The sequence below is a fragment of the Eublepharis macularius genome, chromosome 3, assembly GCF_028583425.1.
Source record: "Eublepharis macularius isolate TG4126 chromosome 3, MPM_Emac_v1.0, whole genome shotgun sequence".
NCBI lineage: Eukaryota > Metazoa > Chordata > Lepidosauria > Squamata > Eublepharidae > Eublepharis > Eublepharis macularius.
The window spans coordinates 160,224,833-160,248,128 of NC_072792.1; the positions used below are offsets into that span (position 1 = coordinate 160,224,833).

Genomic DNA, 23,296 nt, shown 5'->3' on the forward strand with positions numbered 1-23,296 from the left:
GAGACTGAGGTATAGAGGCAATGCCATTGCGCGCCCTTTGCCGACCAACAGCCGCTTTCGTTTTTACCGGAAGTCACGCTATCAGCCGCTCTACGCCTTTTGCCGCCTCGGTCTCTATGGGAGGCGAGAGGTCTCCGCCTGCCTCACCGGAAGCGGAAAAAAGTTTGTTGTGACTTCTGAGCCCGGAGGTTGGAGGGCGGGGCGAGGGTAGCTTCTGTGGGGAAGTTTAGGCGCCTTTCTGGAGACGAGAGGCTGGAGGAGGCGGGAGCGAGTCGCCTCCCTGGGGGTCATCGCCGTCGCCCCGCTGGGGGGAAAGCCCCCTGCCCACTATGTTGCTGCCCTCCGACGTGGCTCGCCTGGTACTCGGTAAGTAAGCGAGGAAGGGGAAGCCTCTCCTTGAGGAGGACTGCGGAGAAAATGGCCCCCTGGCTCCTTCCCGCTTGGTGCACGTCACGTACGTGGCTGTTTTCGGAACCCCCAGGCAGGGCATGGATGGGGCTGTTGCGGGGCGGCCAGAATCTGTGGCGGGTTTTGTTCTTTTTCTTCGTATCTAACGAAGGGCGGTCTGACGCGAAAGCGCATTCCCTGGAAATCTGGCTGGTCTGTAAGATGCCACTGGACTCAGATCCTGCAGATTAACACGGCTGCCCCACCTGAAACCATGTTCTTTTTCTTCTTGGAGAAAAGACACTAGACAGTGAAGATTTTTTTCTAGGGATCGACAGCTTAACTTAGGCTGCATCCTGATTTTTCTGCAGCTTTACTGACTTTTCTGTAACACGCGCACATCGTTGTCCTTCGATATAGGTATCAGTAGTACCCATGAGTTGGAAGTATGATGTGATGTAGTGCCTTATCTGACAATAGTAAGTGCTAGACGTTGAGCAGAACTCGTTATCGTGCATGCCACAGTGAAAATGTTGCTAGAAGATTACACCAGCTATGGGAGAGGGTGTGTGGCTAGTGGCTAATCTGGAAAGTCCCCTGCCATGTATTTAACAAGATTGAGTCCAGTTGCACATTACAGACCAACTAGATTTCCAGGACATGAGCTTTTGAGAGTCAAAGCTTTCAAAAGCTCATTCTCTAGGAACTGAGTTGGTCTCTAAGGAGCAACTGAACTTGAATCTTGCTCTTCTAGGGCAGATCAACATGGCAACCCACCTGAAACTATCTTCATGAATTTAATAGGTGGCTTTAAACAATCCTCTCATGCTACATTATCTGTAATAATGTTGGCTTTCACTTTTTGTACATTATTATCAGTAATATGAGTCAATACCTGAGAATTGCTGCTAACACTAAAAGTGTACATAAATGCTACATAGTATTAAACTTACACAAAATTATCCAGGCAAGTGAAAAGTTCTGTGATTCAAAACCATGCATGCTCCTTTGCCAGCAGGTTAAGTTCTTTAATTGGTGTTGTTTAGATTGATGCACCAGCTGTGGCCTTTCTTCAACATGTAAGATTTGGCCGCTGTTATCCGTTCTCTGATCACATCCTGATGGCATTATTGAAATTGAACTGTACATGAAGCTGCCCTTGAAAACTGTTATAAAGCTTCATTTGTTCAAAATGCTGCAGCTAGTTTACTTTATGGGGCTGGCTATAGAGAATGCATTATGCCGGTCCTGGGTGGAAAGACCCCACATTGGGCCAAATTCAAGATGCTGCTCCCACAGTGCCCTAAGTAGTCTGAGGCCAGGATACCTAAATGATCACCATTCCCCATGTCTGCCTCCTGCCTAACAGTTAAGAACAGTAAGACAGGTCCGTCTCCACATGCCGCCAGATATGAAAGTAAACCTGCTCATGCTGGTTTTAGGCACCTGGCTAAAATACTCCTTTTCACCCAGGCTTTTAACTGATGTGGTTTTACAAAGAGAGATGCCTCTCATTGCATTTATGTTTGTCCCTGACCTGGATAGGCCAGGCAAGCCTGACGTCAGATCTCAGAAGATAAACAGGGTTGGCCTTGGTTAGTAATTGGATGGGAGACCTCCAATAAAGAGTTGCAGAGACTAGCAATGGCAAACTATCTCTGTTAGTCTTTCGCCATGAAAACCCACCAGAGGTTGCCATATGTCAGCTATGACTTGACAGCACTGTCCATCACCATTTATATTTATAAAAGTCCTTGTGAGCCCGTAAGTGTTGGGTATGTGAAATGCACATTTTGAAAATAAAGTTCAGTGTACTAAAAGATACCTCTTTACCTTTTTTTCTTTCGATGGCAGTGGTATCAGTGCATATGGCTTACAGCGGCCTATCGAAGAAATCTTCAGACCTTCCCTGTTGCTGTTCAGTCACCTTACTATCAAACATTTATGGAGCATTTTTATTTTCCAAAGGGATTTTAAAAAAATGTTGAGTGATCTTTGTGAGGAAGGTGATTCAATTGAGACAAAGAGGTAGCTTGCCCATGGTTTTTCAGAAACAACAGAAACCAAGTTTAATTTGACTTTTCATTGTTTTGGTAGACGGAATCATTTTTTTAATGTTTAGACCTGCCCTGTAAGTAAATATTTTATATATGTTTGTATTTTAAATGTTTTTAATGCCTGAATCCACTGTCTGAATTGAATGGAAAGGTGGAATAGGAGTGTTATAAATAAATGAAAGCCAGATTAAGCAGCTGAGAGTTCCTCCACTTCATGTAGGTTTTCTGCACAATGTTACGTTAATGAAAACTGGATATCACAGCTAATGTCCTTGTCCAGTTCCCTCACTAAAAGAATAACAATTCTGGCTTGCTTTACACAACTGAACAGAACAATCTTGTCTTCATAAAAACCGAATGTCAAAAAAGAAATCTTTTGAAAGTCCAGTGTCTAAAGAGAAAAGAGAATGATCCCTGCAAACAAGGAAATGAAACTAGCTACTAATAACCAAGTCTGGCAATAATCTCCACAATTATACGCCAATTAAAGATAAAACAGCAAGATTATATGCTGAATTGGTAGCAGTGGCTAGTTTTGCTTTTTTGCTTGCCAGCAGTTTACAGATTCATCCCCAGGAAACTGCAGGATGAGCGTAACAGAAAAAGAAGTCACAGTTCTTGCCATAGAGTTTTGTCCTCTAAAAGCAGATATATTTGAAGCATCTGGTCTCAAGCCATTAGTCTACACACCATTGTATACATTGTATATACTACACACCATTGTATACAGTATACATTGTATACTGGTTTTCCCAGTATGAATCTAGCTTTGGCCTGAATGAAATGACATGATGTTGTACAGAACTGAAAACAATTCTGAAGCAAAACATAAGCAATTTGACATGACATATTAAACAATATAGGAGCATACTTACAGCAACAGAATATACACAGTATTAGAATCTACAGTATCTGTTCCAATTCCAAAGTATCTCTCTGAGTCGTTTCCTTACCTACCTGCGCAAAAAAAGCCATCCTGAATAATTCAGTTTTGCATAATTTGTGGAAAGCCAGGAAGTAGAAGCCAATTGTGTAATAGAGTCCAAGATTATATACTGGCTATAAATCACCCTGTTTAAACCTACGTGCATTGGATTCTGCGTGCATGTGGTCTATTGAAGTTCCCCCTCTCCTTTGAAGTGCAGAGACGTATGGTCTCACTTCTCCAGCCTGTATTGGGAGAACATTAGGAAAAGGTCTGATTTGGTCCTTTGTTGTAGACACAGTGCATTTCCGTTACAGAAGAAGAGACTCATTCTAATTAATTTCTTACAGTAGATGGTTCTGTCATTTGCTAACTTAAAATTCTCAGTTTTTAGAATAAGGTTCTTAGCGTTACTCCAAAAGCGTGGTGTAGTGGTTAGAGTGTTGGTGTTGGATCTGGGAGACCCAAGTTTGAATCGGCATTCTACCATTGGAACTTGCTGAAGTGACCTCTCAAGTGTAACTTACTTCACAGGGTGGTTGTGAGAATAAAATGGAGTAGAAGGTATCCACTGAGGAGAAATGAAGTAAATAGATACATATCTTACAATAGTCTCTAAGAGAATGTTCGGTAGAACCTCATTTTAGCACATGAGTTTTCGTAGCATTTTCTTAAATATTAAAAACTCATAACATTTCATGGGATCACATTTTTGAAAACATATGGCACATTTCAAACATCTCACAAAACCATGGTTTATTTTAACTGTGCTTACTCTGAAATCAGGATTCAACTCACATATGACCACTCAAATCCTGGTTTGCCTCAACAAATTCTGATTTCGTCTCTTTTTGCCTAGGAGGGCATCTCTGGGGAACAAGACAGGATTACACCAGGATTCCTGCCCTCACTGATCATGCAAAAACTAACCACAGTTAGTTAAGACTAATCAACATCAAATTCTAGCTTCAAGTCCTGATCTGATAGTGAAGTCACTCGCATTCGTGCTGTCACACTAGCTATAGATAATGTAATTAAACAGTGGTTTTATGCAGGGTATGAACTACATCCTTAAATGATCTGTTTGTAGTATCAGTCCTTTTGCTTTTTTCTTAGTCATAGTAGCACATGATACAGCAAAAACTTGGATTTGTCTGTTACAGGGTATTTACAACAGGAAAAACTTTTAACCACCTGCCGGACGTTTATAGTGGAAAGTTCAGACTTAAAAGAATATGCAGAACACTGTACAGGGGAAGGCTTTGTTCCAGCTTGTTTGTTGGTGAGTGCATATTTATGAAAATGGAGACTGTCCTGTTTTTATAACCCTTGCATGCTACAACTACTTAACCACTATGCTACAGTAAAATTTTCCAAGTGTAAACCTGAGGTTGTTTCAAGAACTGTATTCTCCACCTCGTGGAAATGGCTTGTTTGAAGGGTTTTGGTAAATGATGTGTCTGTGGTCTCTATGTTTTTGTTGAGCTAAACTTTTGTGGTATATTACCACTGGAAGTTCTTTAGCTTTAACACTGTTCTCTTTTCTGCAGTCCCTGTTTGGAAAAAACTTAACCACCATACTGAATGAGTACATAACAATGAAAACAAAAGGTATGTGGGGAGGGGAGTAAAGGAAAAGATTTGCTGACTGGTGCCCTCTTCTTTACAATGATTTTTTCACACAGTTCTTCTCCCAGTCTTTGACCATAATGCCGTCAGAGTTATAGTCAAGTGAAACAAAGTAATTGCATCCAGGTGACTCTGGTAAAGTTGACTTCAGGGAAGATATAAATGGGTTTAACTGTGTGTAGATTGTTTGTCATTTTTCTGTCTGCAGTAGTGTAGATTAATACTATGGTTTTGTTTCCATGAGTGGTGCCATTGTTTGAGCCCTGGTATGCTCCCTGTTTTCTGAAAATCAAAATGTGGTTAAGAAAAGATTGTGTATTTAGCATGCATAACTTCTTGCAGTGTGAATTGTCCAATATAGGGAGATGCAGGTAGTAGTAATAGTAATTTGCTCTTCTAAAGATATGGTAGCAGAGAACACAGCACCATAATGATGTTTATTAACAGAACTGAACTTAAAACAGCGGGAAACCAAATTTGAGGGGTCATGTACATGTGCATGAATCACCTATGTTGCAGAACTGACCATGTTTACTGGGAAGTAAGATACCCTGAAGTTAATGAAATTTCCAAATAAATGTTTTATTTTTAGTGAATGCGTTCCTCAAATGTTAATTCTTCTCTCCAATTATGCATGCTAAAATGAGCAGGGCTTTAGGTTCATTTTAGTATATATAACAACAAACATTATTCCATTTATGCCTGAGCATAAGTGCCCCCTCCACTACTATATGAAGGGGGCTGATTTTCACCAGTTCTTCTTTCCCACATGGAGCAGTTTTTTGGAGACTACAGTGATAAAGGGGAGATGGCAAAGTTGTCTTAATTCTGTGAGCTCTGCTCTGCTTGTATTCAGTCCCCATAGTCTCTCAATTGCAGTCCTCATATAGCTTGCTTCCCTTCCTTCATCTGATGCAAACTTGTGTTTCATTTCTTTTTTAAAAAAGAAACTTCAAATGATGTTCCTGCAATGATGTCATCCTTATGGAAGAAGTTGGACTATACACTGTCTCAGATCAGGTAACTTATTTTGAATGCAAATACTAGCCCATATTTCACAGGGAGTCTGCCTGCACTTTCTGATTATGAGAATTAAAAGTCTCCTCCCTGTATGCTAGGATGTGGTGGTGGTGATTAATTGATGTCATCCCAGTCATAACCTTCAATTATTAGTTCTTGAAGTGATGCTGAAGCTTTTGCCTTTTTTGTCAAATCAAGACAGCCAGAGAGAATGGAAGAGAGGTTTTTGACCTATGTGCATGATTAAGGTGTTTGTGAATGTAGACAGCTAATTGTGTCCTCAAAAATCCCAGAGCTAACATTCAGGCAGTACAATTTTAATTTCATTTATTTCTGCGAAAAACCCCAAATTGAACATATACAAATATATAGTATATAGAAATAGGACCCACTCACACACCACCACCTTTCTCCTCTCTCCTCATCCCATTGCCTCCTCTTCCAGTCTCTTTCCTTCTGTCATCCTATCTCTTACCCCGCCCCCCCACCTGACCCCAACCACCACCTAGCCCCCTCGCACAACACCCTCTTTCCTTGGTCTGCTTCTTCCTCTCCATCCAGAGGGAAAGGTGGTGGTGGCCGGAGGAGATGGACTGTAACCCACAACTATGTTTGAGTTTGGAGGGAGCCTTCAGCTGTAAAATTCTCTCCCACTGCCACCACTGGTGCCCATCAATGTTGTGAGCACTGGACTGGCCATGGTCTCCCTGCCAGCCAAAACATCGCTGGTGCTCACCAACCACCACCTCCCACCCCCCAGCTGTGCTCATTGATTTGGGGGGTTGCAAATCACCAGACTGGCCGTAGGTTTCCTTCCGAACATCACTGGCACTGTGTGCCTACTTTCCCTCCATGCAGTCCAACCCTTCGCAATGACCTTGGGGTTTAGGTTTGTAAGAACATCCCCTTTCTCCATACACAGCTTTGTTCTGCCTATTCTCACTTGTCTTTCAGCATTTTTGGCATGTTCAGACTAAAATATAACAAGGGGGGGGCCCAGTGAGAATCATGATAATGGATTGCAAAGTGCCGCATTGGGCTTGCTGCCCCCTCACCGGCAGAAGCCAGGAGATTTTCCACCATGGTTCCCACATTGAAGTGGCATGGATGGGTGGCAGAGTCACTGAGGTGGAAGGCTGGCTGGTTGGCTGCCTGCCTGCATCACTTCAGTGCATGAATTGCTGCTTTGCAATGTCAGTAACTGTCCCAAGTGGCTGCCCAGCTCCAACATTTCAGGGGCGGGGGCAGCTCCCAGGTTTGCTGCCAGTCCCACCCAGCCCCAGCTTCTTCTTCTTTGACGGGGGGGGGGGGGCCTGCAGCGGCTGCAACAAATCCCCACCCAGCCTCATCTTCACCCACTTGGTGGTGGTGCTGGCAATGACTACCTGCTTGGCCTCAGCCCCTCAGGTCAGAGGTAGGTATATTTTCTGCAAATGTTCAGAAAATGCTTTTGGTTTTTCATGGGTTTAAACCCCACCCCCATGTAATTTTCCTAGTTTTCCAGAATTTTTTGCAAACCTAGGGGTTACCCTAAGTTTGTAGAAATATCTTTTTTGTAGCCAAGTGGCCTGGATCGGCAGATTTAAGTATACATATACTGGGGCCACTTGGCTATTAGATCTATGATGATGGTATATATCGTAAGTCATTTTATTTTGAAAATGACTTCAAATTTCCAGAGTTCTGTCTCAATAATATAGCATATTGGAATTCATGGCCCTTATTGAAGGGATTTGAAATTCGTGACAAAAAATTAACACTGTTTTGAATTTGTTTCTATATTTGTTTCATTTCTTACACAAACAAAACTATGGCTGTTGTCTGTCTCTGTCTAATACATATGAAGCTGAAAGTATGTTCAGCATTTATGATGTAGTGTATTCTAATGTAGTTTGATCATTTTTTCAGGAGCATGCAGAATTCTAGTGGATTTTCTGCTCACCAAAGAAGTACGTATCAGAAAATTATGATAAACAGATCATCTGTATTATAAATTTACTCTTTGTGAGCCTTTGCCTGACCTGAATGACAGTTATTTGGAAGTAAGCCCCTGAGATTTCAGGGAGATTTAAAGTATGCACACGTAGGATTTCAATCTTTTCATGACATGAGATTTGTCCCCAAAACATTTCCAATGCAAATTATTTATATTTTATTTATTTACATTATTTATAGTCTCTTTCTCCCTGAGTTTCAAGGCAGATTACGTATTACTGCTTAATACTAATGGACATAGCTCAACAGAAATGGGGCTGAATGCTGTAGCAGGGTGTGTATTGGGGGAGACTCTCCTTGTGCATGCACACATACCTTTTAGAACATTCCTGTTTAGTTAGAATTTATGGTGGGCTTGTCTCTGTCCCCTTACCAAACAGACTGGCAAGCTTAACTTTTTGCAGTTCTTGTTCAGAAACAGTTTTGTTTCCACTCCGCTGTAGTAACCATACAGCTTAACTATCTATTGAGATGGCTCATTTAAATGCCGTAAATGAACAATTTATTTTTAAACCTTCTTCTTGTAGGTCGCACAAGAAGCGCAATTGCAGATATGAAGAAGCAGAAGTGTCTCCAGCCGTCAGCATCTTCTCATTTAGGATCATCGTGTCTATCACTTCAGCCAGGACAGCTGAATCCTGCTCCAGTGACAGCCACGCAAGTTATTCTTAAGCCATTTATAACTCCCATTCAGGCTCAGACACGGTCAAGCTCTGCATCCGCCCACCAGCCACAAGCGCTGGGAAGCCACGATAACAGTGAGTGAAATTTGATTCAGATCTATTTCTTGAAATGAGCTTGGCTTTCGGGCATAGATTTCCGGGGGCTCCTTCAGAATCTGTTTTCTTTAAAGAGGGTTTGAATCCTCTTAAGTCACTTAAAACCATGTAGTCAGTTGCTTGCTTTATAAGAGAGAAAGTGAACTTCTGAGTTTTTCTCCTCCAGGATACAGGCAGTTCTTGTCATTGTCTGCTCCTGAACACTAATGTTGGTATCTTCTTTTAAAGCAGGAGATCCTCTCTGTTTAGCTTCTGCTGCAGTTCAAGAACAGAAGCTTCATTCAGGTGTGATGTCTCCAGGAAAACGAAAAAGGTAGATGCTCATCTTCAGCGTAGATTGCAGTTTTATGCATCCCTTGTGTATTCAAAGTTAAGCATCTCTGTGCAACATCAGCTGAATAATAAAGTCCACAAATTGATCACATGGAGCGGGCGTATGATCCTCTGCTTTACCATCCTCTTGTATGCGAACCTGTGCAGAGTCATTTCCCCTCAGTTTTACCCTCCACATTTCAATTTGCGACTCTAAAATGTATATCGTTGCACAGAATCATGCAGTAATCATAACAGTAAATTTTGCATGGTTCTGGATCTTGGTAAGACCTTGATGTTCCAATTGAAAACAGAAAAATGATGTGTTGGGGGGTTTAGCATGAATCTCTAAGGTTTTGTCTCTATACTGTTCATGCCACTGTTGTCAGTTTCTTCCTTATATCTTACAAAATTCTCAAATATTTCAGTGATTCCCAAAAGAAAAAAAATGTATCTTCTCGACCACAGTCATCTACTAGTAGTTCAGAGGATTCTCCCACAGTGGAAGAAGAAAGCTCCCCCATGGAAGAAGAAAGCGAGCCACTTGAAGAACTTATAGATGGCAACTTTCCTGTAAGCAGAATGGAAAATTGTTACTTTTAAAAGGAAGCAGGGACAGGGGCTTCACTAACAAATCCTTTTCTGGGTAGTTTCTAAAGACCTCTGATCAGATTATCAAATTCAGTCCTTTAGAATTTAGATTTAAGGACAGATATTATTAGAGTAGCTGTGAGCTAATTGCTTCAGATATATGGCAAATGTTTGACTAGATAGCATGGCTACAGGATTTTGCAACACCAATGCACCATACGGTTTCAATGTTATGGAGTAGTTGTGAAATGGTTTGAAATTTGGACCTGTCTTTGTACTTCTTAGGCTAGTTTAATTATAGAAAAGAGCAAGGGTCCAGTAGCACCAATAAGACTAACCAAATTTGTGGTAGTGTATGAGCTTTTGTGAGTTACAGTTCATTTCTTCATATACAACTGGTTTAATTATGTGAGCGTGTCCTTCGAGTCAGCTGTAGTGGGTATCATACAGGTAGGAAGCACCTGTGCATTAATTAGCCATATCATACATGTTTCCAAGTCCCCCCCCCCCCCACTTTTTGGTAGTTCCAGTTTGGAGGTTAGAAAACAAATGAGTCAGTAGCACTGATTTGAAAAATTGATTTTTACTAACTGTACAAAAAATGACTTGTGCTTCTCCAAATTTGTCTTGTAGCAAATGGTTATTGAAAATGCCAGGGAGAAAATTCTGAGCAACAAATGTCTTCAGGAGAAGTTAGCTGAAAATATTAACAAATTCTTGGGCAGGTAACATCTCACTTGAAACTTGCTATTCCAAATCATTATTTCTGAAGTATGTACTAAATCTGTTTGTGTGTCTGTATGTTTTCAGTGATGGCACTGTTTCTCAGATTCCAAAGCAACCAGACAGTGGCCCTACAATACAAGAGTCTTCAATTGATGAATTCCTTGGTCTCCAGGTAAGGTCCTTTGAGGTTTACTATGTATTGCATAAAATGTATATAATGATGCTAATTTGCTCCACATGGGTAAGAGAGCAAGAAGTCCCAGTACTACTGAACCAGCATATATATTTCACAATGGGTTTGCATAATGTGTGGCCCACTAAGCAAAACAATGCCCACGAAAGTCTTGTTGAATTTCCTGTGTGTTCTACCTGCCTGGGACTGCATGAAGAGGAGGGCTTATCAAACTTCTGATAGTATGCAAGCCATGTTTAGCTTCGTAGGTTGTAAGTTGTGCTGACCTGCTTTGAAGTGATCCACCTTTGGTCGGGGGTGGGGGTTTATACGTTGGCGACAGTTAACCAGGAATTTCACTGACGCAAGCCTCATGGAAAGGAATGAGAGTGGCACAAGCGTACAAATAAAGGTCTGTAAAACACCCTCTAAGTCAGTAGGCCTTAATCCAAAGTTGTTCTTAGTCTGGGCCCCAAAGAGGCTTGCGACTCTTTCAGGTGGGCTGTGCAATCAGAAGGAAGTGGAACAGGGTGAGCTGGGAGGCTGTGGGAGACCTGATGGGAAATCCTGGATTTACTTCTGCATAAAGGGGGGGGGGGGAAACAGCATGTTGCTCAGAAATGCCATATATTCACATTTACAGAAAGGAAAAAATTAATATGTTCATGAACATGATTCCTGCGTTTTATGTTGGAGAGGGCGAAAGTAGCAGTAAGTTGTTTTTCAAGTGGATCCCACTTCAGAAAGTTTGAAAAATACCTCCAGTGGTTCTTAACAAGCTGTACACGAGAGCTTTTGAGGGGTGTGTGCACTTTTTTCCTGTCTTCTGTGGCAGTGACTCTTTCTTACATACTGGCTTCTGTGCAGTGGCATGGCAATTGATGTGCTTTGCTCGTAAACGTGTGGGCAGCAGTGAAGATTTATAGTATTGGTTATGTGTAGCATTATTTAACTTCTAATGGTGAGATCGGATACGTTTTTAGAATTCCTTCTGATTTTCAGCAGAAGGCATATTTTTTACCTTCCAGGAGTGCATTTGTAACACTGTGTTGAGACATCCCGACCTTCAGGATGTTCATGAACCTAGCTTCTTGTTGCTCCCATTTATTCCTCCTTCCTTGTGTCCACCATTCCCCATGGAGAACCCTAACTAGCTCCAGTAATGCCTGACAAGGAAGTGGGGGGGGGGAATAGGGGCCAGGCATACACACAAGCTTGGCAGTAATCTAGTTTTTTTAACATTCCAACTTCATGTTCAGTTGTGGAATTTGAATGCAGTCTAGATAAAAGCATTAGTTTGAGAGGAAATTGATTTTATATCTAAACTGATGACTTCGTTATTTTTAAACAGCAGGGGGAAATTCACATGACTGAGGAAGCCATCCAGGAAATTCTGGAACAAACAGAGTCGGATCCAGCATTTCAAGGACTCTTTGATATGTTTGATTTTGGTATGATTTCACACACCCTTTCTCTGTATATCGAAATAATGAGTACTATGAATTTTAATGGTGGGTAGCTTTGAAGATGAAGAAGCTACCTGGCAAAAGTTGCCAGGTAATTCCGTTTATTTCCGGAAGAGACTGTGGCTCAGTTAAGACGCTGTGTGAAACCATGGTTGAATTAAACTAACTTCACTAACAGGATCTGAAGTTAGTTTATTAACTGCAGTCTTTGCTAGGTTTTGTGTGATGTCATTGCAGGGTTTTATCCTGTCTGTTTCTCTGGTGACATTCTCTCCCCAAAAAAGAGAGAGAGAAATTAAAAGGAGTATTTGTTGAGATGACCAGGATTTAATTGATTGTCTGTATTGAAGTAAGCCATGGTTTTGTGCCGTATCCGAACAGAGTGCTTTTCTCTTATATTTAAATCAGTGGAATTTAACTGTGGTTGGACCATTTCCTCTTTGAGTTTTTCGAGAGGGTAGAGGATGTTTCAGCGCTGTGGGCTTGTTGAAAAGATTTTCCCTCCTATTTAATTACCAGTCATCAGTTCTCTACAAACTTTATAGATCAAGTCTTGCCCTATTCCAATGTGTCCGTAGATTTATATCTGGCAACTGTGAAATGTTTGAGCTGATTTATAGCAGAAACCTTTCGTGCACCCAGAAAGGGCAGCCCAACATCAGGGGAACATGATTCATATTTAACTTAGAATTTGGGGGATGCTGGATAGAAAGAATGGATTGTCAGTGATTTCTGCTGTTACAGGCAAAAATGACTTTAAGAATGAAAACAGAAAAAAATGATTTTTAAAAGAAAATATTCCCAGTAAAATTTAATGAATAACTTTTCTGCCTTTGTTTTGGTTTAACATCTAAACCTCCAATCATGCTTAATATTACCCCTCACCTTCTTTTTTAAATAGGTAAATCCAAGGGTAACAGAAATGGTTCTCACGGCATTCTTGCTCAAGATGGAGGGGAAGAGAATACTATGCTGGTGGATGAAGAAAATCTGGAAGTACTCGAAACCTATATTAGAACAAAAGAAATGAGTAAGAACTTGCTTCTGAAATGCTTTCTGGTATCTGGGTAGGCTCCTGTGCTCTGCTCCACTAATACTAAAGCCATTCTCAGGCAGCTAAGGCACGCTCTGTTATCCAGGGAACAGATTCATTGGATCCAATCTTCCGAATATTTGCATACTTTTTTGTGGTGTTGAGGCTTAGAAAGTTATGCCCTTTCTGTGCAGTTTATAAAATATAAGTGAATTGTCACAGAGAAGGGCTGCAATCCTAGATACACATGTTAGGAAGGTAGTTTTACTGAAATCAATGGATCTTGCTTTTGAGTAAGTGTGTGTGTGTAAGATTGGGCTACAACTCATAACTGATACTAGGGTTTTTGCAAAGCCTGTATCTTCTAAATAGAAACATTTTAAAATATTGCTTGCCAGTTGCTGTTTGACCTCTAATCAAGGTAACTCATTCCCCCTTCCCATAAAACCCAAGCTTAGTATGACGGCTGTGGCCAGCTGTTGGCTTTGTATCATAAATGTCATGTTGGTTGCGAGTCAGCAGTACACAGTTAACTTTCAAGTGCATAGGTAATTCCTGAATATCAGCTGTGGGCATTTTTATAGATAACAGATAGAAGTGAAAGGAAATCATTACACTTCTGTTTCAGAATTGATTTACCTGGAAGCAGAAAACTGAAGTGATCTTAGTTAATTTGTATATGCGGCTCTGTTTTTGCGTTATGCTAACTATTTCTAAGTCTTTTTGGATTTCCTTTTTTAAAAAATACAAAATCTTTTAAAATAAATGTTGTAGATGTTGTTCGCTACTCTGGGTGGGGCACTAATCTGTCTAGAAGAGCGGTACGTAAGCACAGTTGTTGTTAAGCCCGATACTGCTGTAAAGCCACGGGGTCCCCTTGGTGAACCAGGGAAAGAAATCAGTGTGATGCCTTTTATTAGGGCCAGCAAAATTGTCACAAAAAACTGTGCGAGCTTTTGAGCTCACCTAAACTCTTCATCATGCTGGATATTGCGAAATTTTAAAAAGACAGAAAAGTTGAAAGCAGGTGTCTTCAGGCCACGGTGTTAAAGTCTGGTCATGCATGCTTCCTCTGAGGGGTGCAAGCAGGCAGTTAGCTTGAACTCAGTATTGAACTTATTGAAACTCTGTTGCAGGTGATGGTTCCCAAGAGAGATTGGCCTACACAGGAGATCATTCCAAAGAAGCAACTGGCAGTGATGTAATCTTGGAAGAACATCTGAAGATGCAAAGTATAATAGCTGGAGAATTTCAAGGGATCTCTGAAGTGAGGACTGAAACTGCTTCGGGTGACACAGGAATGGATAACCAGCAACTCCCACATAAACCTACATTTGAATCTGAGCCAGACCAGGTTTCTGCCCCTGAGTTCAGTGTACACAACACAGGTTCTTACGAGAAGCAAGAGACAACAGCAGGTAGAACAGGTATAGAAACCGATGCAGGCACAGACCTGTTGCATCAGGAAGTCCAAAACTTACCAGAGTTGCAGTATGAACCGTTGGATGCTCAACAGAAGTCCCTATCAGATGGAGCTGAGTGTTGTTCATTGCCCGATAATCTATTGTCTGAAAAGACAAATGCAGAATTGCTCTCACCTCTACATTCTGGTCACAGTGAGATGCCGGCAGTAACGAATGTAGCAGACTCTCACTGTTTGGAAGATTCAGATAAAATGGTGGAGCAGATAGCTCAAGGAGTACCTTTGTTTTCTGCTCCCTGCCAACAAAAGCCTAACAGTCCTACTCTTTCTAACTTTCAAGATCAGAATAAATTGACATTAGATTCTGTCACAGTACCTGTAGTCAGTGCAGTGGATCCAGCTGCCACAGCGCTCCAGCTTGAAGTGGTAGATACTTCCCGCAGTTTACATTCTGATGATCAACTTGTGCTTGAAGAGTCCTGTTCAAAACACCAAGACCAGAAATCCGAGGATTCTGAGGAGATACGGGTAGATACGCAGGATCCATCATCTTCTACAAAAACAGGTGCCGATAGCTTATTTCTGCCTTCTAACAATGAGAGGCATACAGAAACACCTGTGGGAAGCAATACCACCATCTCCACTGCGTGCCAGTCTCCTCCTCCAGAGCCAGCGGGGGAATCAAGTCCAGAGACCAAAGCGGCAGGCAGCGTTTCATCTAGCACTCAAGCTACTGACGAAGATCCCTCCAATATTGTCTCCTTAAAAATCATAATCAGCGATGACACCTTCATTTCATCAGATGCTGAGCTGAACAATGCTGTTTCCAGCATCACTGGAGAGAATTTGCCTACTATCATATTGTCTTCTCCGGCAAAGTCACCAGCCAGGATAACAGGACCAGCCAGATGCTTCATAGCTCCAGAAGAGACTGAAAGACTGGGGGATTCTGCTTTAGTAGAACAGAATCTTCTCCTCCTCAGATCTCAGGATTCTGTTGTGAGTACACTCAATGTGCAGAATGAAGAGTGTGCTGTACTTTCCATTGCTGGGACATCCAGTGTTGCCAAAGATGGAGGATTTATACAGCTGATGCCAGGCGCAAGTACATCTTTTGGCAACTCCAACAGTGTCTATATCGCCACCTGTGTGACTGAGCCAGCAGCTTTGAGTACAAATGTTACTCCATCAAATTTAGTTATGTTGCCAGGCAATTCCACGTCCCTCACATCGCCAGTCCCGACAACTCAGCAGTTACGGACGCCTCCCAGGACAAACAACTTGTTTGCCTTGAACCCACCAATGTCTCCAAACTTCTCACAGGGTAATTATTGGTTATAACTAAGAATTTTACTGGTCCAAGCTAATAATTGTTTGCTTTAGTCTTAAAGTAATCTAGTGTTTAATTATTACTGTGCTTGAAGATGTGGGTGACAGCCAAGTGGAAAAGGTAGCAGCTGATTTGGACTGATTAGACCTGAGCTCCACCAATTCTAGAGGTGTGTGAGGGAGGGGATAATAATATAGAGGACTCAGTGATGGACTGCATTACTGTTGTCCACTTGTTCTTAACTATAGTTCTCTGAACTTTAATTTCATCCCATTGTTGTAATTCTGTGTTTTATGTTGTCATTCTAAATGTGTGGTTGGCAACTGACTAGGTTTGTGGGCTAAACTAAGTTCAGATACAATGGGCAAGCACAGGTGCTCCGTATAGATGTGGAAATCCACCCAGTTAACACTGGAGGCTGGAACTTCTCTTTCTGAATGTCCTCATTGCAGTCTTGGGCTGAGGCACACGTTCTAGCGTGGATTGTTCTGAGAGTAGGATGGTTGCGGTGCTGTGCCACCTGCTACTTCTAAATAATTGGAAGAAATGGGGAATTGGGCTACTGGTTACCACACAGCCTTTATCCCTTTCCTTCAGATAGACTGTATACTGGTAGGACTTCTCCTTGAGGCGCTAGATTGCAGCAATAGATGGTCAGTCACGTAGGTGGAAGAAGAGAGAAGAAAGCAAAGGAGCTTTACCTGGAAATGCACTAAGCAGTGAGGCCTCCTGCACATAAGGAACTCCTTCACAAACAAGGGCTTCTGTAGTCTTTTGGCAGCTCTGCATGCAGCTGTTTCATATACAGAACTTGATTTTTTTAAGCTGCCACCAGTCACTGCCAGAAAGTAGTGTCTGAATCCAGGGAAGTACCAGATTACACACTGCTTCCTGTGCATTTTGGAAAGGCTATGCCAGTGCACGTGGAAGAGCTTTTTCATATCTGAGCCAGCCCCTAGAGAACTGTTCATACACTGTATGGTCAGGGTGTTGCCTGTTTCTGTTGTGCCTGTCAGCTTGGTAGCTAAGTGTGTGGCTAGCTGCAGATCCATTTGTGACATCTGTATCTTGCTCTTTCTCTAAAGAGCTTAAAGTGGCTTACACGTGTTTCTTGGGTCATCTTCCATCTGGGCAGCCTGCAAGAGCAGACCTGTACAGTTTCAGCAGGAGGCTGTAATGTGCATTCATTCCATTCTTCAGTCTGCCTTAATTAGTGCAATGAAAGACTTTCTATGAGACCTCTTTGAAAAAAAACTAAAAGCTATTACTGACTTGTGAGTGCATTAATTTTTAGGATCTGCCATTATAATCGCATCTCCAGTGCAGCCTGTGTTGCAAGGAATGGTGGGAATGATTCCGGTATCTATAATGGGACAAAGTGGAAATGCATTCTCAGATCCTTCTCGTCAGGTAAAATGGTTCCGTCTGCATAGCATTATTAAGACTTTCCAGCACTAAATGGCAGTAAGTTTTCACTCTGCTGCTTTCATTTTTCCAAGGTTCTGCACATGCCTGTACAGACTTCTTTATGCAGTGGAGGAGTTCCAAAATTACCTCTCCCACCCAAATCTCAGAAGTTTCCAAGAAGCAAGTCAAATGCCGGTAAACTAGCAAGATGCTGAGCAAGGTTCTGTAGTTCTACCGCACTCATGGTAGAACTGTGCTTAACTGACCTTCTTCCCCAAGGCATTCTTTAACTCTGGAAGTTGAGGCTAGTATATTGTTAGGAGACCACAAATAAAACGCTTTAACTTGTACTGTGCAGTTGGGTGCAATCACAAAAGAGATTCAGTATGTTCTTTTTCAAATAATGTTTTCAAGTTCTCTCTCTCTTTTTTAAAGGAAAGCTAAAAATGGATAAGAGTGGATCAGATCCCGTAAATCGTCCTGGTTCTCGGATGCAAAGGTCAGCAGTTGGTTTTCCTTTTCAACTGGGAGTCATTTTATGCAATAGCTCCCAGCATTCCCAGACAGGCAGTCCCCAAGCATACGAACAAAGCAATCACAGATGTGACTGGCAGTTATTTCTATCATTTACAATGATATTTTTTTAGCTACTATGATGGTGAGAATTGCTGGTGATCATGTGATCACTTGGTTGAATGATACAGTACGTTTCTCCATGTGCATGTCAGATCGGAGTTAGTTCCCGTAAAGGGCGTTCATGATTTCTTTTTCCACACCACAGTCATTGTCTTCATTGTTCCTGGTAGCCTTTTTAAGATTTTGGCTACAGCACGTAGTGAGTAGAAGCTTTCTTGCATTTGTAACGTCTTTCAGAGTGATAAATAAAAGTATTTAAAGCACAGATTTGCAAAAGCTTCTCCCTCTTAGGCATAAGCCTAAGTCATAAACATAGGCTGAATTGCTGTTTATGCTTTACTGAAATGGCAAGAAGATGAAAACAGAACTGTTTGTTAGGAATCTTGACAAAGATTGGGATATACTTCCTAAATTACTGTGTTTGATAATAGTTTATTAATGTACCCAACAGCCTTTCAACACTCCTAACCAATTTCAAACATTTATCTTAAGATCTGAGATCCAGAACGTCCAGATTTATTTTTAGTTAGTTGCACTGAGGGAAGCCAAGGGGTTCCCATTCAGAGCCCAGTGATGGGGCATGTTAATCCTTTTTTCCTCTGTTTTTCCAATTTAATTTCTTTATCACCATCTCAAAGCTCTTATTTGCACAACTGGAGAAAATTACAGTGTGTGGCAAATAGCAGCTTCAGGAAGGGGCAGAATTTAAATGTGAAAAACTGTAAAAGCAGAAAGGGTTAGTTCTCCTGTTCTTCTGGTGGCTTTGAATGCTAAACAGAAAAAGGGTTCAGAGATCCTGAAGATGAAAATATCATGTCTTGCTTGGCCCTCAATAATAACTTGAAAAAGCAGTGCCAAAAATAACTAAGGGTGGATTGTGCTATTGCATGATCTGCCAAATGTCCCAAACTATGTTTTCTTTCAGAGTTGGAAACCTGGAGAAGAATGCCTGTGCCAACTTGAGAAAGAAGCTAGAGGCTGTTGCTGTTGACACCACAAGCTCCAATCCCAAGCAAAACGAAAGCCACAGAAGAGTGCTTTGCTTTGATAACACTCTGCCTGGTGCAGGAGGAAGCGCTCCAGTTTCACAGAAAGAAAGGAGTGAAAACTCTTTACTGTCTGGGAATTCTCCCAGTGGAATGCCTTCTTCACCTGCTAAAGCTCAGTCCAGCAAAAGAGAGCGAGAGAGGACTCTGCCTAGGATTTTATGTAAACCAGACATTGCTAACCGGAACACTGCTGTGAAGGAAGCCCAGTCTGAGAGGAAAGCTTCAGGTCCAGGACTGGCATCAGATGTGTTAAGAAAGCAGACTGCAAATAAAGAGAATGAAATAGAAAGAGGTGTTGACAAAAAAAGCCAAAATCATGAAGCAGCTTCCCTGTCAAATGGCCAACAAAGTATTAACCTTCATATTGAGAAGAACGGCTCACCAGCACAAGAACTGACTAAAAAACAGGGGCTCCAACTGAATGCAAATAGCAAAAAATCTGGAGTTTTGACTTCAAAGGAGCCTAAGGACCAAACAAAATCTCCTAGCCAAGGCCACTGTTTGACCAGTCCATTAACCAAACAGGCTGTGGAACTGCTACATGATATTCAGAGGCATAGCCCTGCTAGTAAACTACCTGAAAATGGTGATTTGCCAGTACCCCGTACCCCTTCTGGAACTGGGGATAGACACTCAGATGACACGTTTGATATAATAAGGACACCAACCTGTAAACGGTACACTGAAGATAGTACAACGCCCAGGATCATGGTCCCTCCAGCTACTCCTGACTTGCCAGCCTGTAGCCCAGCTAGTGAAACAGGCAGTGAGAACAGTGTTAGCATGGCTGCCCACACTTTGATGATACTTTCACGAGCAGCTATTGCAAGGACAAATACGCCTCTTAAAGACAATACCCAACAGTTTAGGTCTTTAAGAAGCACGGCAAGAAAAAGGAAACAGGAAGACGCGGTTGAGTGTGAGAAAAATTCCCGGGCTGCCAGCAAAAAGGACCTTCAGAACTTCACAGTGCCAATAAAAAAGAAGAAAGTAAAGGTAAGCAGACTACACTGATTTTAAAGATAGAGTAAAAGCTTTATCAGGCGCTTGAACTTCCATAACCAGCATTGCCCTCCACTCCTTCGTCAGGTGGCTTCTAGGCTGCTGGCCTGCTTGTTTACCTGCTGTGTTGGACAGCTGTGGAGAACTGTAAGGGTCCAGCCAGGCATGTCATTCCCAAGTGGGTGTGCGATTGGTTGCTGTGGTTTTCTCATGGTAGCAAATGGGGCAGAATTATGACTATCCACTCGTTTAACCAGCAACACCCATTTCCCATGAATGCCAGATAAACAAGTTTTTAGTGTAACAGCATGATGCTTTGTGTACCAATGCATCGATGACATAGAAGCCACCATCCATTCTAGCTCCTAGTTGGACAGCTCCATAACCAAAAAGATGTCTTCCCATTATGTTCCCAAATGTATTTCCTAGAAGTCATGATAGAACTTGGGGAAACATTCCTGTTCATTTTACCGGTTGTTGCCAGTATATGAAAATAGAATTTTTCTTTTATAGTGGATGCTTTTTCATGAGTCGTCATTGAGAGTCAATCTGGTATATTTACCAACTGTCCGTCCTGTCTATTGTGTTGAATGTTAGAATGTCAATAATAATTTGACAGATAATTCCAAATACTGGATCCTATAGATGTTGGCCTGCACTGTAGTCCCCGTGCAAGAGGTTATGCTAAATTACTCCTCGTTGCCTGCTTGTGCTAAGTGAAAGCATTTGTATCTCTGCCATCTTTTATTTACCTGGGCCAGACATTAGGGATTGCTGTTGTGTGTTTGGGCTTATTGGCTTTTTTGAATTTCCCCCCCATAGGAAACAATGGAGACAAGTAGCATGGCTGGGGGCATCTTGTTCACAGGCCCACAGAATTGAACCCTGTGGTCCAATTTGGTTGAAATTGCAGGGGGGGGGCAGTCTTCAGTGGACAGGCAGCATCTGGTCCCCTGCAGTTTTGGTGTCATTTGGTTGAAAAACAGCCACTCCATTCCTACCCCGAAAGTCCCCTATAGGAAATAGAAGAACCCAAATAATTCCAGAACATCCCCCCTCTAAAAAAAACAAATTGGTATTGGGGGACCCAAATACTGGTAATTACTGCCTTTCCCAAAATCCAAAGAAAAAAATACATTTTTAAAGTGCATATCCCTGCTAGACACAACATGAGGTATTAAATGTAAAAACTAAATGAAATCATGCGAACCATCTGTATGTTCCATTGTTTCATGTGCGCACTATTTCATTAACACTCACGCTGCTGTTGTTGCACTAAGTACATTTCCTTTCCACTCCTCCTTCACGGGATCCAACCCATGATGTTGTACCTTTTGGGGAAGAATGTTGGGTGGGGTCAAGTTCATTGGATCCAACCTATTGTGTGTTGCTTAGTTTATTGCCTATCAATTGCTTTTAGAGGCACACACTTTTTTCTGCAGTTCCTCTCTGTAGCTCAGGATAGCACATATAGCTCTCCCACCCATCCTGTTTTATCCCCACAACAGCCCTGAGAGCAAGTCACTGGCTGAAGTTCCCCTAGTGTGCAGGGTGGCAATTCAAACCTGTCTTCCACATCCTGGTCCAACATTCTGACCACTACTCCATACTGGTTGTCAGTGCTTGTAGGCTTCCTAGGAGATTACCTCAAATATTCGACTGCTTTAGTCAGTTACAGTATTGGTTTTTACATAGTAATTATAGTAGTTTCATGATCAGTATGCTGTGTGTAGATAATATTTAAACATCCAAATACTGTTTTTTTTCTTTCAGCAGAAGAAGCTACCAGTTTCTTTTCCCGAGGGAATGGATGTGGATAAGTTTTTGTTATCGTTGCATTACGATGAATAATGAACACTCTTGATTTTAGATTATGTTGTTCCCTGGTGAGTTTAAGGAGAACAAATTGTATGCTGCACACTTGGTGCACTGAAGTTTTCATTGTATAAAAAAATCACATTGGTTCTGAAGAAAGTTGTATTTATCAATAGAATTTCAAGTTGGTGAATGATCGTTGGAGAGAGCACTTAATATAGAGCCCATCTTCTATGTTTGTACAGGTGTACTTGGATGTTGTAAATTTTGTACAGATATTGAAGTTTAAAAGCAAAATATTTTATTAATAGCAGCAGACATTGGGTGTGTTCAGCTAAATCTGAACAGATAATAAAAGACTGGTTGCATCGCGAGAAGCATTCCTGCTCCTAAACATGCTTAGAAGTTGGTGCCACTGAGTTCAGAGGAACTTGCTTCTAAGATAGTTATACTTGAGATCACGGCCTGTGACAGAATCTGCAACTAAGTTTCAGACTGTGATTTAGTTGGGGAAAGTCTATCTAAACTACAAAAATGAAAATTCAAGTAATTTTGTATTGGGAATTTATTTTTCCTGTTCTACATATCTTTCCCTCTAGTTGCAACTGTTACAATAAAAGCTTTTCAATGTTTTGATAAAACCTTTGAATCCTTAATCTGCCATTTGTTTTTCTTCTACTTCAATCTTGTGTAAAATGCAACTTTTTGTCTTCCTTAAAGTTGGTGATGACACACTTAATTACATCCATTATAGGTATTTTATACTGAGATTTTAAGTCGATTCACATGTCAGGCTTCATACTGCCATTCGTGCCTCTTCCTCCACTCTCTCTAGAATGACCCATCTCTCTGCACCAAGTGCTGCTCTTAAGGAATAAAATCTTCGCTGTTGGCCTAATTCTACCATGCCGCTCAGCCCTAGTGGAATGATGTTTGGTTTTTTAAAAAGGGCTCCAGTTAGCCAACCCCTTTAATTTTCTGGATTTAGCTGTCTGTATTCTCTAGTTCAGCTAGTAACTCTGCTTAGATGTCAAACTGTGGTTTATTTTTTCGGGGTGTGTGCAACAAACTTAGTTTAAGGGACTAGATTAAACAGGTAACAGACCATTGTTTGTAAGTACCAGTTAGGAAAAAACTAAGCAGCCTGAAACACCCTTGCATTGCTAAGTTGTTAGCACCCCACTTGCTGTTAGTGACATGTAAGAATGGAGATGGGGGAGGCTACAAGAAGACTCAGTCTCCACCCCTAGCTGCATCTCTAAATTATTTAGAGAAACTGGAGGTTCAATGAGGCGCAGCAAGACGAGAGACATTAAAATACCCTGTTCTTCGGAAAGGCAAAAAGGGATCACGGAAGCTAGATATATAGCCCACTGGGACTCAAGTGTCTGATGGCAAATTACCTCTGGGGAACATGCAAGTCCAGCCTGGGGCTAGGAGCAGTGAAGCATAACCTGACTGTCCAAAGTGTGGATTACCTGAAATGCCTGGTTCTGAAAGAACAAAAAGGAGTTGTAGTTTACTTGTTACTAAGGAATGCCA

The 23,296-nt window shown here is 41.6% G+C and overlaps 1 protein-coding gene across 3 annotated transcripts; it reads left to right on the top strand.

Moving 5' to 3' along the window:
- The first annotated feature begins 207 nt into the window (after positions 1-207).
- LOC129325534 (protein NPAT) lies at positions 208-23,112 on the top strand. 3 transcript variants are annotated; one of them, XM_054973249.1, is made up of 18 exons: positions 208-366; positions 4,533-4,651; positions 4,920-4,980; positions 5,946-6,018; positions 7,927-7,967; positions 8,541-8,771; positions 9,021-9,105; positions 9,533-9,677; positions 10,329-10,420; positions 10,506-10,593; positions 11,945-12,044; positions 12,961-13,089; positions 14,229-15,839; positions 17,140-17,255; positions 17,345-17,447; positions 17,688-17,751; positions 18,814-19,933; positions 21,713-23,112. In XM_054973249.1, exons 1-18 carry the CDS (start codon positions 330-332, stop codon positions 21,788-21,790), a joined length of 4,293 nt encoding a protein of 1,430 aa, XP_054829224.1. In that variant the 5' UTR covers positions 208-329; the 3' UTR covers positions 21,791-23,112. The 3 variants fall into 3 exon arrangements, with proteins under 3 accessions (XP_054829224.1, XP_054829226.1, XP_054829225.1); XM_054973251.1 differs by having other exon boundaries at positions 21,716-23,112; XM_054973250.1 differs by having other exon boundaries at positions 9,024-9,105.
- Positions 23,113-23,296: the final 184 nt, after the last annotated feature.